The sequence below is a fragment of the Tupaia chinensis genome, unplaced genomic scaffold (assembly GCF_000334495.1).
Source record: "Tupaia chinensis unplaced genomic scaffold, TupChi_1.0 Scaffold000354_1, whole genome shotgun sequence".
NCBI lineage: Eukaryota > Metazoa > Chordata > Mammalia > Scandentia > Tupaiidae > Tupaia > Tupaia belangeri.
The window spans coordinates 5309651-5324321 of record NW_006159849.1 but is presented as its reverse complement, the minus strand read 5'-3'; the positions used below and the strand labels follow the sequence as shown (position 1 = coordinate 5324321).

Sequence of the window (14671 nt, the reverse complement as noted above, 5' to 3'; positions counted from 1 at the left end):
CCTGCTGGGTCTGCTTTCTTTCATTTTAATTTTACTTTATTTAGTTATTTAAAGAAAAGCACCTGCAAGTATATTGCAGTTCAGAACACCCCTCCAGGGCAGGATGGGACGCTCTCTGTGACTATGGTGATGAAAAAGCCAAGTAGGAAAGACTTAAGTCATTTTTGAAGTGTTCCTATGAATCGAAATAGCGTGTCTGGCTTTAAGAGGCTTGATTTGAGGTGAGGAGCTGACTCAGAGTTGCATTTTGAGAAACAAACACTAGGGAATATAAAGGTGTAAGTATACAGCCTTACTGGTCTCTCCCTGGGCAGGGGTGCAGGCAACCGAGAGAGGAGTAGGGCCACAGAGGTGGGTGGTTCCGGGGCTGTGGCCTCACCTACCCGACTCCTTCCTAGCTCACCAGGAGCAGATTCGGTCACTTCCCCCTGTGCCATCACTTCGTTGTTTCCTCCTGAACTCTCTTTCCTTTCCTTCCAAAGCCTGGAGTCCAGAGGCGAGTGCCAGGTTCAGCCAAAAAATAAAAGGGGAGGACGCAAAAAAAGAAAAAAAAATGGGATGCCAAACACTGCGTGGGGCATGCTTAAGCTACAAGTGCCTCCTTACTTATCTGAAGTTCAAGTTTGACTAGCTGTCTTCTTATTTTATCTGGCAACCCTAGGCGGAGACTTCCCCATCCAGCCCAGGTCATCCTGTAGGGCGCCTCTAGTGCTTCCAAATCTCTGTGTAGCCCTGCAGGTCCGGACCTGCTGCCCTGGATGCAGTTGGGGGATGCTGGTATCCTTGTGGATTTGAGGATGGGGTGACAGGAAAATCCAGTGTTTCACATCTAGGAAACGAAGTTCCCGCTGCCATCCGGAAAGCATCTCCCCCCAACACGCTCCTTGGCGCTATAAATCTGGCGGATAGCCGTGCTCTCGACTTACACAACCAACTTTTCTTTTCCCTGATGGATGAACTCCAGGGTTTAAAAGATTACAGTAATCACAGGAGGACAGTGTAAATCGAATCTGATAGCAATAACTTTCGGAGAAGGTCAGGCTCAAGTGAAATGTTACCAAGCAACAGGCATTTTGTTTGCAAAATACAATCAAAGAGCATTGATGAGAAATTCTTTGCTCCAGCCAGTCAGCACTTTCTGCTAACAGCTTTACAGAGGGGAAGGGAGTAAATCTTCATAAATCAAAGTCCCTGGAGAACTTGGAGCCCCTTTCTGGAAATGTTGCACTTCCTCCTGACAGAGAAGAGAAAGGCGCCCAGTAAAAATCCATTTGCCTGACTGCCTATCTTCTCTTCTTTCCCTCTTGCTTTTCTCTTTTCATCTTTTAACCTGTGCGGCCCCTTAGCCATTAGCCCACTCAGGTCCTTGGACTCTCAAGTCTATCCATCAGTGGCTCTGAAAAAAAGTGGGCCTCGACCTGGCTAGGCATTGGTGCGCATGGCAGAGGCTAAGGACTGAGTGGTGGGGCAGCTGACTACCACAGGTCCACCACCTTGGGAGTGACATGTTTCCCCCCCAGTCCCATCTACCTCTAGTGAGTCATCCCCTTGTCTGAGCAGTGCATATACTCCTGTTCTCAAACATAACGAGGTTTTCCTTTTATTTTATCATGAAGTTAAAAAGCTATGTATGTATGAAAAGCATAGTCAGGCAAGAGTAACTGCCAATATATTATGAAAACCTTAACACTCAGAATACAGTTCTTTACAGACTCTCTAGTCTCTCGATTACAATCACTTTGCTAGCTTAAATTTTACAAAGCTGGGACCCAGTGTCCTACCTTTCGCACCGACTATTACTTGGCTTAGTGGAGTGAGTGTAGCTGTAGCACCCATGGTCTTTATATGGGAATGTTTACACGGTATCTCTTCCTGTGAAGACACCATAGGCTGCCCAGCTGTTGACCTTTAAGTTACTTGCTGTATTCCCCTGTAAAATATGACCAAACTGGGCAAATAACTTGGAATTTTGCAAGGTGAGTTAGTGAACTGTAAGCCTTTTGGTGGCCAAGAGGCTCTGCTTTGGTCATCTCTGTGTGATCATACCTAGCACAGTACCTAGATCTATGGTAAGGGAGTTAAATCGACACACAGAGTAGCCAGCTGCATTTTTGTAAGTACCAAGTAACATAGAAATTTATTAAGAAATTCCTATGCTTTTTGGAAAAGTGCTCCCTTCTGAATCAAGAAAGAGATGAGAACTAAGTTTTTCTAAGACATAAAGTACTCAGTTGAAGCCCAGCCCTTTCTACACCAATGTCCCTCAAAAACACTGGTCCCAACTCACGCCAGGCGCGTGTGCGTGCGTGCCCAAGATCCCGAGAGGAGAATGGAGGAGAAGGGATTGCAGCGTGACCATCCCCCCTGGGGGGTGATTTCTCGCTTTCTGTCTCTATGTCTGTCTCTGTCTGTCTGGCGAGCGCACGCGCCCTACAGTGAAAATCTCTCAAAAAAAAAAAAACAAAAAAAAAACAAAAAAAACCAAAAAAAACAAAAACACTGGTCCCAAGGAACCATCCTGATTCCTTCATGCATCGTGAACCCAGTGCTGGTAATGATTTGTAAAGAACAAAGCATGACCAATTCTGTTTTACTTTTCACAAGTCCCCCCACAACAAGAAAAGGTTTTAAATAGAAATTCACTGCCTAATAAGCCCACTCAGGTCCTTGGACTCTCAAGTCTATCCGTCATTTTTTTTTTTTATGATTTATCACTTATAGTATGAAATGAAGATGATAACATTTAAAAACTGTGTTTCCTGTTAGAATTTTGATGGGCAGCGGTCCCTTCTGGAAGGCCCATTCAGCCTGGCTCCCCTCTCATGTTGTGGGATGGTGTGCTTTGCAGACTACCTGTCAGGGACCTGTTACTTAGAGGTGTGCTCCCCAAAGTTCAAGGGAACGCGTGCGGACCTGACTATGTTGCCAAAATGCATGACGTGATTTCAAAAGAGGGTAAACAGTCCAGTGACTCTTGAGTTAGGAAACAATCTTCTCTTTGCCTACGTGTTGGTGTTTTTATTCTGGATGTAAGGGGTGTGTGTGTGTTTGTGTGTGTGTCTGTCTGTGTGTGTCTGTGTTTATATAAATCTCTACCTTTGTTGATATAATCATTTGGGGGTAGAATGGATAAAACTCACAGCATCTAAGAAAGATTTTTCATTTTTATGTGTCTTGAGCAAGGTATATATTTCACATATCTCAAAATATTTGAAATGAATACATATTTTTAACTGAATTGCATTTTCATATGAAAAATCATTTAAAGAAAGTTAGATTTTTGCAAACTAATTTTAGATCAGAAGCCACTTTTGTAAGTCACTTTTGTGTGTTCATTTTTTTCCTCTTTGTTAAAAGTCTTGTAGCAAGCAAACAAACAAAAACAAAAAAGAGACTTATAGCTACCTTCTGGCATATATATTTTGAAGTTGGTAGCATTTATTCATAGGGGGAAAAATGCCTTCTTCATTGAATATCTACTTCCATTAAAACCTTAAGGAAAAAAAAAAAACCTTTACCCTGGTGAAGAGTTTATTTCAGGAATGGTTATGAGTGTTTTTGCCTTACGAAATATTAAGTTAAAAGGTGAACATTTAGTAAGATTTTTAAAATACCTAGAAGTTGGATTAAAAATAGCAGATTCTATTATTTTCAATAACTGGTTTGTAATATCAGGTTAAATTGACTTCTTTCTGCATTTTGACAAGTAGTTTCACCTTTTTACACCCACATATCAGGGATAAAATACTGTGAGCTGAAATATGCTCTTTCTCTTTATGTTCTAGGAATTAGGGTCTCAGTTTCAAGAAGGAAATGGGTAAAGTATTTCAGCAGTGTTTCCATTTCATTTTAATAGTTGGCAGATTCACATTTCCACAGCTAGGAAGACCTTTGTATTTTAAACCAAGGAATAGTTTGTAAAGTTCCTTTTTTTTTTTTTTTTATAGACACAGATTAGTTTATTTTTTAGCACCCATCATGCCATGACTTCATAGGGAATAGGTTCCAGTAGCTCAGGCTCCTTTCCATTGGTTTTCACAGTGTGCTTCTCTGGGTGGAGCAGGCTGGCGCTTCAGTTGAACCCAGGTACCTTTCTCTTTGGCTTCTTTCTTTTTCTGGTCATTTTCCTTCACATTTTAGGAAGCTATCTCTGCTCTTAGAATGCTTAATATGCTCAATACACACATTAATTCTCTTGGCAAGAATCTTGCCCTTAACTTGTTTGTTCACAACAATGCGGACAGCATGCTGGGTAACATTGTAGACTCTTCCAGTTTTGCCATGGTAACATTTGTGGGGCATTCCTTTTTGAACAGTACCCATTCCCTTAATGTCTACAATATCACCTTTCTTGTAGATTCGCATATCAAAGGAACAACTCCATGTTTTCTAAAAGGCCTAGAGAACATATATCGGGTGCCTCTCCTCTTTCCTTTTGTGTTTGTCATTTTGGTTAATTACTGGAAGATGGCGGTTTCAGCCAAAAGGCAAAGTTCCTTTAGGGGGAAAAAAATTGAGATGCAAAGAAACACCTGTTATTAAATTACACTTTATCACTGGACTCAAAACTTATCGTCTGTAATTACTTGTGGAAACCTATATTTATAATAGAATAATTTACAATACGTGTAATTCAGGTACAATCAGACAACCAGTACTAGTCAGCGTAGTGTCACATAGTGTCACAGGGGCTGTCTCTTCTGCCTTTCAGAACTTAACCTTGGCTGGGAGTTAGTCTTGTTACAAGGAGAGAGTCTAGTTTTTGCCTTGGGTGATGGTGGGGATGCTGCGCGCCCAATCCCCCTGGTAGGGTTTTATGTTATACTAGGTGCGTGGACCTCAGGTGTATCCGACTCCTGACTCCTTGCTTCTTTTCATCATTGTCTGCTTTCACTGTGAACCCATTGTGAGCAGTGCTGGGCTCAACTGGCTGACATGCTCTGAATTTGTAGATTCGAGTCCTGTGACATCCTATAAGCTTTTCTCACTTTTTGGTCACCCCTTGGACACCCATTGGAAAGGCCGGTCCAGCTCCGAAACTGCTGATACTGTGGGATGATTCAGCACCATCCGTGACCCCGCCTCAGAAGTGCATAGGACTTCAGCCTGTCCCAGAAGCAGGGGCAGAGGGAAGTGCAACAAATGAGAAAGTGCTTTTTACAGTCCGGAGGCTCACAGTTACTGAGTGAGCTGGCACATGCTAAGATTCCGTCATGCATTTACCAAAATAGGTACAAAAGTAGAAGTTTGGGGGCCCACAGGTGGCGTGCTGGTTAAGGTGCTGGACTCCCACATGGCTAATCGACTGTGGTTTGAGTCCTGGACCTGGCAGCTTGAAAATCTTGCCAGGCTCACGCACACGCATGTGTGTTTGCCCAAAAATCTTGAGAGGAGAGTGGAGGAGAAAGGATTGTAGTATTGTTGCCCCACCCCGGGGGTGGGAGATGATTTCTCGTTTCTCTCTCACTGTCTCTCTCTGGCTAGTGTACGTGCCCTATGGCAAAAAAAATCTTAAAACAAACAAAAAGAATTTTGTATCATCTGATTTATAATCTTGCCATCCAGTATTCAGTTGATTAGGACAGTATATTTTGCTTGCCACCTTGAGGGGAAAAAAAGCAATTACTACATTTTTATAATGGGAGATATGTGAGATTTGTCAGAACATCATCCTCTAATCCCCGCTTTCACTGACTTGCTCTTTGAATCACTGGAGCCGATATGGAAGAGTGAATTTGATTGCTAGACCTCAAAAATGTTTGCTGAAATGTTTTCAGTGTTTGAAACTCATCCACGATGGGGAAATTTTACCTTTTAAAACACAAAGCCAGGGCTGGCAGGTGGTGTGGTGGTTAAAGGCGCTGGACTCCGACATGGCCAACCACAGTTTGAGTACTGGACTTGGCAGCTTGCTTTCTCGTTTTCTCTTTCTCCCTCACTCTGTCTTTCTCTGGTCAATTTAAAAATAATGATAATGAATAAATAAAGAATTCTTAAAAACAAATAAAAAAAAACCCAAAAAGACAAAGCCAGGGCTGGCAGGTGGGTTAGTGGTTAAAGGTAATGGACTCCCACGTGCTGAGTGTGGTTTGAGTCCCAGATCTGGCAGCTCTCTTTCTCACTCCTCCCCCCCCCCACATACACACACTCCCTCTCTGATCAAATTTAAATAAAGAAATAAATAAAGTTAAATAAAATAATTCTTTAAAAAAAGCACCATGTTTCTTTTTATTTGAGAGGTTTTTGCTATAGTGCGAGTGTGCTCGCCAGAAAGACAGACAGAGACAGAGACAGAAAGCGAGAAATCACCCCCCAGGGGAGATGGCCATGCCACAATCCCTTCTCCTCCATTCTCCTGTTGGGATCTTGGGCACGCACGCACACGCGCCTGGTGTGAGTTTAAGCTACTGGGTCCGGTACTCGAACCATGGTCGACTACATGGGAGTCCAGCGACATAGCCATTATACCAACTGCTGGTCCTAAAATAAGCCATTTCTAAGTTCACACATTTCTTTTAAACATAGCTGAGATTTGAGCTTCCTCGTACTCATGTACCTTTTCTATCCCAAGAAGAACTAGTTGTGTCTCTTAACAATCCCACTGCCTCCTATATTGCTGTGATACTATGTGTCATTCTTCCTTTCTTTTCATGGTTGTATTTTTTTAAACATTTTATTAGTTTTTAAATTATTTATTGAACTTTATTAATTCGTTCATTTTTATTTTGACCAGAGAGACACACACACAGAGAGAAGGTGAGAAAGCAAGCCACCAGGTCCAGGATTTGAACCGTGGTCAGCCATGTGGGAGCATCCAGCACCTTAACCACCACACCACCTGCTGGTCCCATGGCTGTAAAATATACATAACAAAACCTTATACCATGCTAACTATTTTTAAAGTGTACGATTCAGTTCCATCAAATACACCCATAATGTCCCACAAACAGCACCACCATTCATTCCAGAATTTTATCTTCCTAAATGAAACTCTGTACTTCTTAAACAGTAACTCCCCATCCTTCCTCCTTCCCAGCCCCTGGTAACCACCATTCTACTTTCTGTCGCTACGAATTTGCCCACTAGGTAGCAGGTATCTCATCTAAGTGGAATCATTCAATATTTGTCTTTGTATGTCTCAGGTATTTTACTTTACATACTGTTGTCAAGGTTCAGTCATGTTGCAGTGTGTGTCAGAATTTCATTCCTTTTTGAGGCTAAATAATACCCCCATTTTTTGTGTGTGTGTGTGTGTATGTACACCACATTTTCTTTATCCATTCATCCTTTGAAAGGTTACTTCCACATTTTGGCTGTCGTGAATGGTGCTGTGATGAGTATTGGTATGTCCTGTGTGATGCTTACCACACCCTGCTTGGCCCCTGCACGTTCATCTTATTCTCCCACTAGATAAGTTTCCTAAGTTGGGGTGGGTCTTACATTTCTTAGTATGTCCCACCCTTCGTTTCCTTCAGTATCTTCCATGTCCCATCCATGTAAATACCTGATGCTGATAGTAGGAATGTAGGCTGAAGTAAAAGATGAGGGCTGGCCCATAGCCTAGTGGGTAAGGAAGCTGGATCCCATGTGGCCAACGACAGGTGGAATCCTGGCCATGGTGGCTTGAAAACCTGCCACACACATGTGCAGACTTGTGCCAAGTCCTAACAGGATAGAGAAATGGAGGAGAAGGGATTACAGTTTGGCTATGCCCCATTGGGGGGTGCTTTCTCCTCTCTCTGTCTCTGGTGAGCATAGGTGCCCTCTGACAATCAAATATAAGAAAGAAAACTATTGAGCGGCACATAGTTTTCTTTTTTTTTTTTTCTTTTAAGAATTATTTATTTAATTTTACTTATTCATTCGCTTATTTTTTAATTTGACGAGGGAGAGAGAGAGGGAGAGCGAGCAAGCAAGCAAGCCACCAGGAGGTCCGGGACTCAAACCATGGTCGGCCATGTGGGAGTGTCCGGCACCAAATCACCATGCCACCTGCTGGTCCCAAGAGACACCCAGTTTTTAAAACATTGTTTTACATTCTTATTTGCATGGGGAGAGTATTTGATGTGTTTTTCCAAGCTCCATTGAGCAGGGGCCAAGATTTCCAGATGTGTGCTCAGTGCTTAGCTGGCGTACAGTCACTGACCATTCATGTCCAAGTGCTTAATCATAGGGTAAAGGGTATACAGGAGGCCATGAGTCAGGAATAATTAAGTGGGTCTCCTTGGGGCCCTGATGGTAGTATGGCAGTGGTGCAGCCAGACCCACATGAGAAGGGTTCTGGGTTCAGGTTCCCAGATCTCTCTGAGCAAGCTGGGTGTGCATGCCCATGGCTGAGACTGGGGATGGATTGTGATGCAAAGCCCCTATTGGGGGCACTGGCTCTTTTTCTGCCTCTTTCTCTGAAGAAATAAATGAATAAATTTTAAAAAAGAGATCTCCTTGATTAGAATGTGAATCTGTAGAAACTTTTGGGGGGGGCAGAAGCTTTTTTATTGATGTTTTCCTTTTTTCTTTTCTCAATTTTGCTATAGGGCATGTGCACTTGCCAGAGGGACAGAGGGAGTGAGGGGGGAAGGAGGAAGAGAGAGAGAGAGAGAAATCACCCCCCCCCTCCCATGGGGGATGGCCATGGGACAATCCCTTCTCCATTCTCCTCTCAGATTTTGGGCATGCATCATGCATATGCATCTGATGTGTTTTCCAAGCTGCTGGGTCTGGGACTATGAAGTTGGCCACATGAGATCCATGCCAGCAGCTGGCCCAATTGCTATTGTTCCTTTGGATCAAGGACATGAAATTCAATACACATTCTCTTAGGAGGTGAAAGCTGGGTCCCATGTCCTGATATCTTGTAGGACAGAATACATCAAATTTCTCTTACAAAAAGTAGGTCCTTTGTGCATCTCAGAGTCATTAAAGAGAACAAAGATGGCTTCATATGTGTGGGCTGCAAGTGAGCTCTCCATTGGAAGCATATGTCTTGTCTTGAAAAAGAAGTTGTTTAATTAAAATGCAGATTGGAGATAAGTATGAGCTCATGTCAGGTTTTTGATTCAAACTTGCATTTATATAATTTATTTTAAAATGTATTTATTGGGACCAGCAAATGGTTACATTGCTGGACTCCCACATGACTGACGCGGTTTGAGTCCCAGACCCAGCAGCTTGAAACATGCGGGATGCGTGTGCATACATGCCCCAAATCCTGAGATGAGAATGGAGAAGGATTGTGATGTGGCTATCCCCCGGGGGTTGATTTTTCTGTCTATCTCTGTCTCTCTGGCAAGTGCATGTGCCCTCTAGCAAAAATCTCTTAAAAAAATATTTATTTATGTGTGGCATGTATTTATTGCTTTATGAAGAACTAAAGTTTTTTTCAATTATACTTGAATATATGTATATTCAAATATATATTAGATATATCTAATATATCTGTCCCATATTAGAAGAATTCATAAATGGGTCTTTGTTTAAGGCTTCTAAAATAAACAAAAACAAATAGGAGGAGACGGTTTCTAGAAACTGCTTTGGTGAAATTTCATCGGCTCACTATCTGCACATAACCAGGCGTGCCTGCAAGAGGTGGACAATGAAGCTATTCAGGCAGGGAAGTGGAAAACACAGGCAGACCTGTTTACAACCTGACAACTGAGTCATTATGAATTTTAATTCTTTTTTAGAGACCGGGTCTCACTATGTTACCCAGACTTGCCGTGAACCCATGATCCTCCTGCCTCACTCTCCCAAGTAGCTGAGATTATAGGCAGTGTCACTGGTCCCAGCTAAAAATTTTCCTCCTTAGATCAGTTATTCTGGCTTTGAGTAGCCACAGCTAGTACGTGTTTTACAGAAGGATAAAAATTGTTGGGACCGGCAGGTGGCATGGTGGTTAAGGATGCACTCCCACGTGACCGACTGTAGTCCCAGTCCTGGAGGACCTGGGGCTTGCTTTCTCACTTTCTCTCTCTCTCCCCCACTCTCTCCTCTGTCCCTCTTTGGTCAAATTAAAATAAATAAATAAAGTTAAATTGTTAAAAAAAACTCTAAAAAAATTTTTAAACCTAAAAAAGTTATTTTGTTTATATATAGCTTGCTAATAAAAAAAAAAAGAACTATGAGAAAGTTTTGCTAGAATTTGGTTCTGCACGACAAATTACTCCCACCTGTTTCTGTCTGGCTTGTGCTGTCTGCACTGTGCTACTAACTTCTTTAGGGGTAATATCTTCGGTCAAGATGTTCTTAGGTTAATGTCAGATTCGCAGATGGTTTACTTCATAGCAAGTCTCTGCTTCATTTGGAAAGCTTTTTTCCCCCTTCCTTTAATGTAATTAGAAACGTTTTATCTTCCAAAAGGTATCATTAATAGCTCCATTGTATAAATCTGACCAACGAAACAGCTCGGGCAAACATATCTGTTTCTCCTCACCCATCGTCCTGAAGCTGCAGGTGCATCATTTCACTGATGGACCAAGCTCCTGTGCAGTTTCTCTACCCCACCCACTTATTTCCTTTTTCCTCTCTGGCAGTGTGTTCCACCATCCTGAATTCACAGCTGGTTTTGTTTGCCTGTTTATGAAAGTTCAGGCAGCCAAGTTTGACAGATTTACAAGTGACTTTTTACGAAAGACTTCAACATATAGAGGTATCTTTCTTTCACACTGGCTGTTGTATGAACTAGTTATATACATGGTAACCTGGTGAAGCATACTGATTGTTCAGAAGGTATATTTAACACAAAATCGACCTGTGGGAAAATACTTAGACTGTGCAGTGGGTGTGTGGGTCGTGCAGCAGCCAATGATGTCTCCAGATGACAACGGGCACTTCATCTGTAGAACAGGAGCTGGAAGCTGAGGCCGAGCTCATTTTCCTGTCACCCTCTGGCCTGTGCTTTTCGGAGTCTCTCTCCCCAGTCCTACGGGGGCTCCTGTTCAGATCATTACTGCTGTGAAAGATACAGGATCATGTGGCCATTCGGCATTTGAAGCAAACTTCCTTGCACGCAGGATTCTGAGATGTCATCTGGCTTCTAGATCTTTATTTACAGGCTTAATTTTTTTCCATTCGCCAATGGTATAGTTTGGATTTCCATGTGAGGCTTACAGTATGAAATAGCCCACTGAGGTGCATTTCCTCTTCCAGAGCCTGTGCATAGCTCTCTTCTGAGCGCATCTGTTTCTCCTTATGCACACCAGGAAAGGATTAACCCAGCTGTTCTCTGCTTTTCAGATTTGACCGAAGAACGTCTTGGGGATGGCAGCTCAGCAGACAATACTGAGGCCTTCAGTGACAAAGACACGGACCAGCGGAGCTCCCCAGATGTGGCCAAAAGTAAGAGCTGCTTCACCCCTGAAAGCCCTGAGATAGTGTCTGTGGATGAAGGGGGGTATGCTGTCCAGAAAAATGGGGGCAACCCTGAGAGCCGCCCAGACAGCCCCAAGTACCATGCGGAACAGAATCACCTCCTGATCGAGGGCCCTTCGGGGACTGTTTCTCTGCCCTTCAGCTTGAAAGCCAACAGACCTCCACTCGAAGTGTTAAAAAAGATATTCCCCAACCAGAAGCCCACGGTGCTGGAGCTCATTCTGAAGGGCTGCGGGGGGGACCTGGTGAGCGCGGTAGAAGTCCTGCTGTCCAGCCGCTCCTCGGTCTCGGGGGCCGAGCGAACTGCTGCAGAACCCGAGAGTCTTGTGTTGCCCTCCAACGGGCACCTCTTTGAACACACCCTGAGCTCCTACCCCATCTCCTCTTCCAAATGGTCTGTGGGGTCAGCCTTTCGAGTCCCAGACACACTGAGATTTTCTGCTGACTCTAGTAATGTCGTTCCCAACCCTCTGGCCGTGCCTCTGCAGCACCCTTTCCCCCAGCCACCCCGGTACCCGCTGATGCTGAGGAATACTTTGGCGAGAAACCAGTCCAGCCCCTTTTTGCCCAATGATGTCACCTTATGGAACACCATGACGCTGCAGCAGCAGTACCAGCTGAGGTCCCAGTATGTCAGTCCTTTCCCCAGTAACTCTACCAGCGTCTTCAGAAGCTCGCCTGTCCTCCCCACCCGCACCACGGAAGACCCCAGGATCTCCATCCCCGATGACGGCTGTCCAATTGTGTCCAAGCAGTCCATTTACACCGAGGATGACTATGACGAGAGGTCCGACTCCTCAGACTCTAGAATACTCAACACGTCATCTTAAAGTGGTACCGGATGCGTGATGACCAGGTGACATTTTCAGAGCATTCGAACCCTCGGGCACCTGAGGAGAGGCCACGTCTTATGTATACCCTTTCCTTCTGTTTGACAAAGTGACTGTGCTTGATTCTATACATTAGCAATAAAAACATAACTTATTTAACTTCTTGCACTTCACTGGAAAATGCCAAATAGCTCTGCTCTGTGGCTTTAGTGCTGAATGTTTATTGTAAAAGAGAGTCTAATGCTAAGAATAGTCTGGGGAAGGCTGGGTCCATGGAAGATTTATTTGAGGATGTAAAGCTGAAGTCAGCCTTGCTCCTAAACTCAACCTGGAATGTTAAATAAAATAGTATACTTGAATGCAATTTTGTAACAGAGGATTCCTCAGGATCTGTGAAACGTAAAGGAAGTGGTTGGGTTACAAGTGGACTATAAACAGGGACATAATATTCTTATGCTAAAAATCCTTCTTGCAATTTCAAGAGAGACTGCCCTTAAGAATATAGTGAACTGCTCATATGCTTATTTAAGCTTGGACAGTTTTCAGACACACACGCCATTAAGAATTATTCTTTTCACATGGCTGAATCGAAACATGTGTAATGTCAATGTAAAACCAATCACAGCTGTGAACTGCATGAAATGTATTGTGAAATGAACACGAGATTAAGCTTTGTCAGGTTAATGTAGCATGCTAAGGACGCTAGAAAAAAATAAACTAAGGAGACGATCTTCGTTTATGTTATTTCTGCTTGTGAAAGAGGTCTCTAAAAATAGAAACTTGATGTAAAAATCTACTTACTAATGCATGTGTAAGGAATCAACCTATCAGTTAAATGAGACATTCTTTGCAAAATATGAGGGGTCATCAACAAGTTCATGGAACACGTGTAGTATAAAAAAGTTATGCATGGATTTTTTTTTTTTTGGGGGGGAGGTTGCACTGAAATGACCTTGTACTTAAATTCTATTTTTCCTTGAACTTCTTGAACTCCTCTTGTATGAGTGGTAAAGTTTTTTTTTTTTTTTTTAAGGAGTAGTAAGGTTTTAGGATTGCATTCAGAAACAGAATTTGTTCAAGGATAGTTCATTCTTTACTCATCCTATCATTTCTTCAGCAGATACTTCCTGAGTACCTGTTGTGTGTAAGAGAATGTGCTTTCTTTGTCATTGTCCGAGTTACCTATCTGTAAGTCCAGGGACAATAATGGGGAATCCCATTAGAAGCAAAAACAAGACAAAACAAACAATCAAACAAAAAAACAAACCAAAAAACCCCCAAGCTATCAACAAAGTATAGTTAAATGTGGGAATGAAGTGCTTAACACAGTACCTGACATAGAAAGCACTCTTATTGTTTTAGCAACTTTGCATTCAGAATATAGACATGAATTCCCTCCTTCTTGTTTGGAGAAGCTGCTATGTGGATTTAAGACAAAACATTGAAAACCAGGGCATTTTTTCTTTATGTCATTTTAAATTATTTTACTTAAATGTATTAATCATCATCATTATTATTTTTTAATTTGACCAGAATGAGAGAAAGAGAGTGAGAAAGCAAGCTGTCACATCCAGGACTCAAATCATGGTCGGCCATGTGGGAGTCCAGCGCCTTAACCACTATGACACTTACCGGCCCCTCATTTTATTTTTTAAAAGTTTGTTTATTTATTGGGACCAGCAGTTACTGTAATGGCTGTGTCGCTGGATTCCCATGTCATTGACCACAGTTCAAGTCCCAGACCCAGTGGCTTAAATTCACACCGGGCGCGCCCAAGATCCTGAGAGGAGAATGGAGGAGAAGGGATTGTGGTGTGGCCATGCCCCCTGGGGGGTGATTTCTCACTTTCTGTCTCTCTGTCTCTCTCTGTCTTTCCAGCAAGCGCGTGCACCCTATAACAAAAACCTCTACAAAAAAAAAAGTTAATTTATTACTTCCATGAATGGAAGAGAAAGAGGCAACATCTCCACCACCTCCCACTTCCCAGCCTCAGCCAGCCCCAGATGCCTGGCATTTAGGGACTCAGAGGACCTGGATTTGAACTGGGAAACTTTGATGTGGGATTGCCTCCCAGAGCACCATGTTTTACTGCTGCACCACTGTCTGGCCTCCTCCATTTTCAAAGGATTCCTGGTGGTGCTGTATATGGCAAAAATTGTTGCTCAGTTACTTTTTTTAGAAAAATGTTCAGACAAGAGTACTCGGTGGTGGCCACGCCAACCACTCCTCTGATGGACTGTTTCTACTTTTCAGAGTGCTTGAGAGATGACATGACTGTTAGGTAGGACAGTACGCTTAGGTATGTGGAAGGAAGTAAAGACGCAGATAAATAAAAGCCAATCCATGTCGGGTGCAGCGAGAACTCCCAGTGCCAGGATAGGTCCTGAAGGGCCTTCAGTGCTGGGAGGAAGGAGGGCCAGTGCTCTGAGCCTGGGATCTTGGCCCTCCTGATGACATTCCGGGGGAAAGAGGGA

The 14671-nt window shown here is 43.1% G+C and overlaps 1 protein-coding gene across 1 annotated transcript in view; it reads left to right on the top strand.

Moving 5' to 3' along the window:
• DMRT3 (doublesex and mab-3 related transcription factor 3) overlaps nucleotides 1-12920 on the top strand; it is a 23957-nt gene extending 11037 nt beyond the window's left edge. The window contains exon 3 of the mRNA XM_006152505.1: nucleotides 11233-12920. Within this exon, the coding sequence (XP_006152567.1) occupies nucleotides 11233-12197 (965 nt within the window). The 3' untranslated portion in view covers nucleotides 12198-12920. The remainder of the gene's footprint in view (nucleotides 1-11232) is intronic.
• Nucleotides 12921-14671: the final 1751 nt, after the last annotated feature.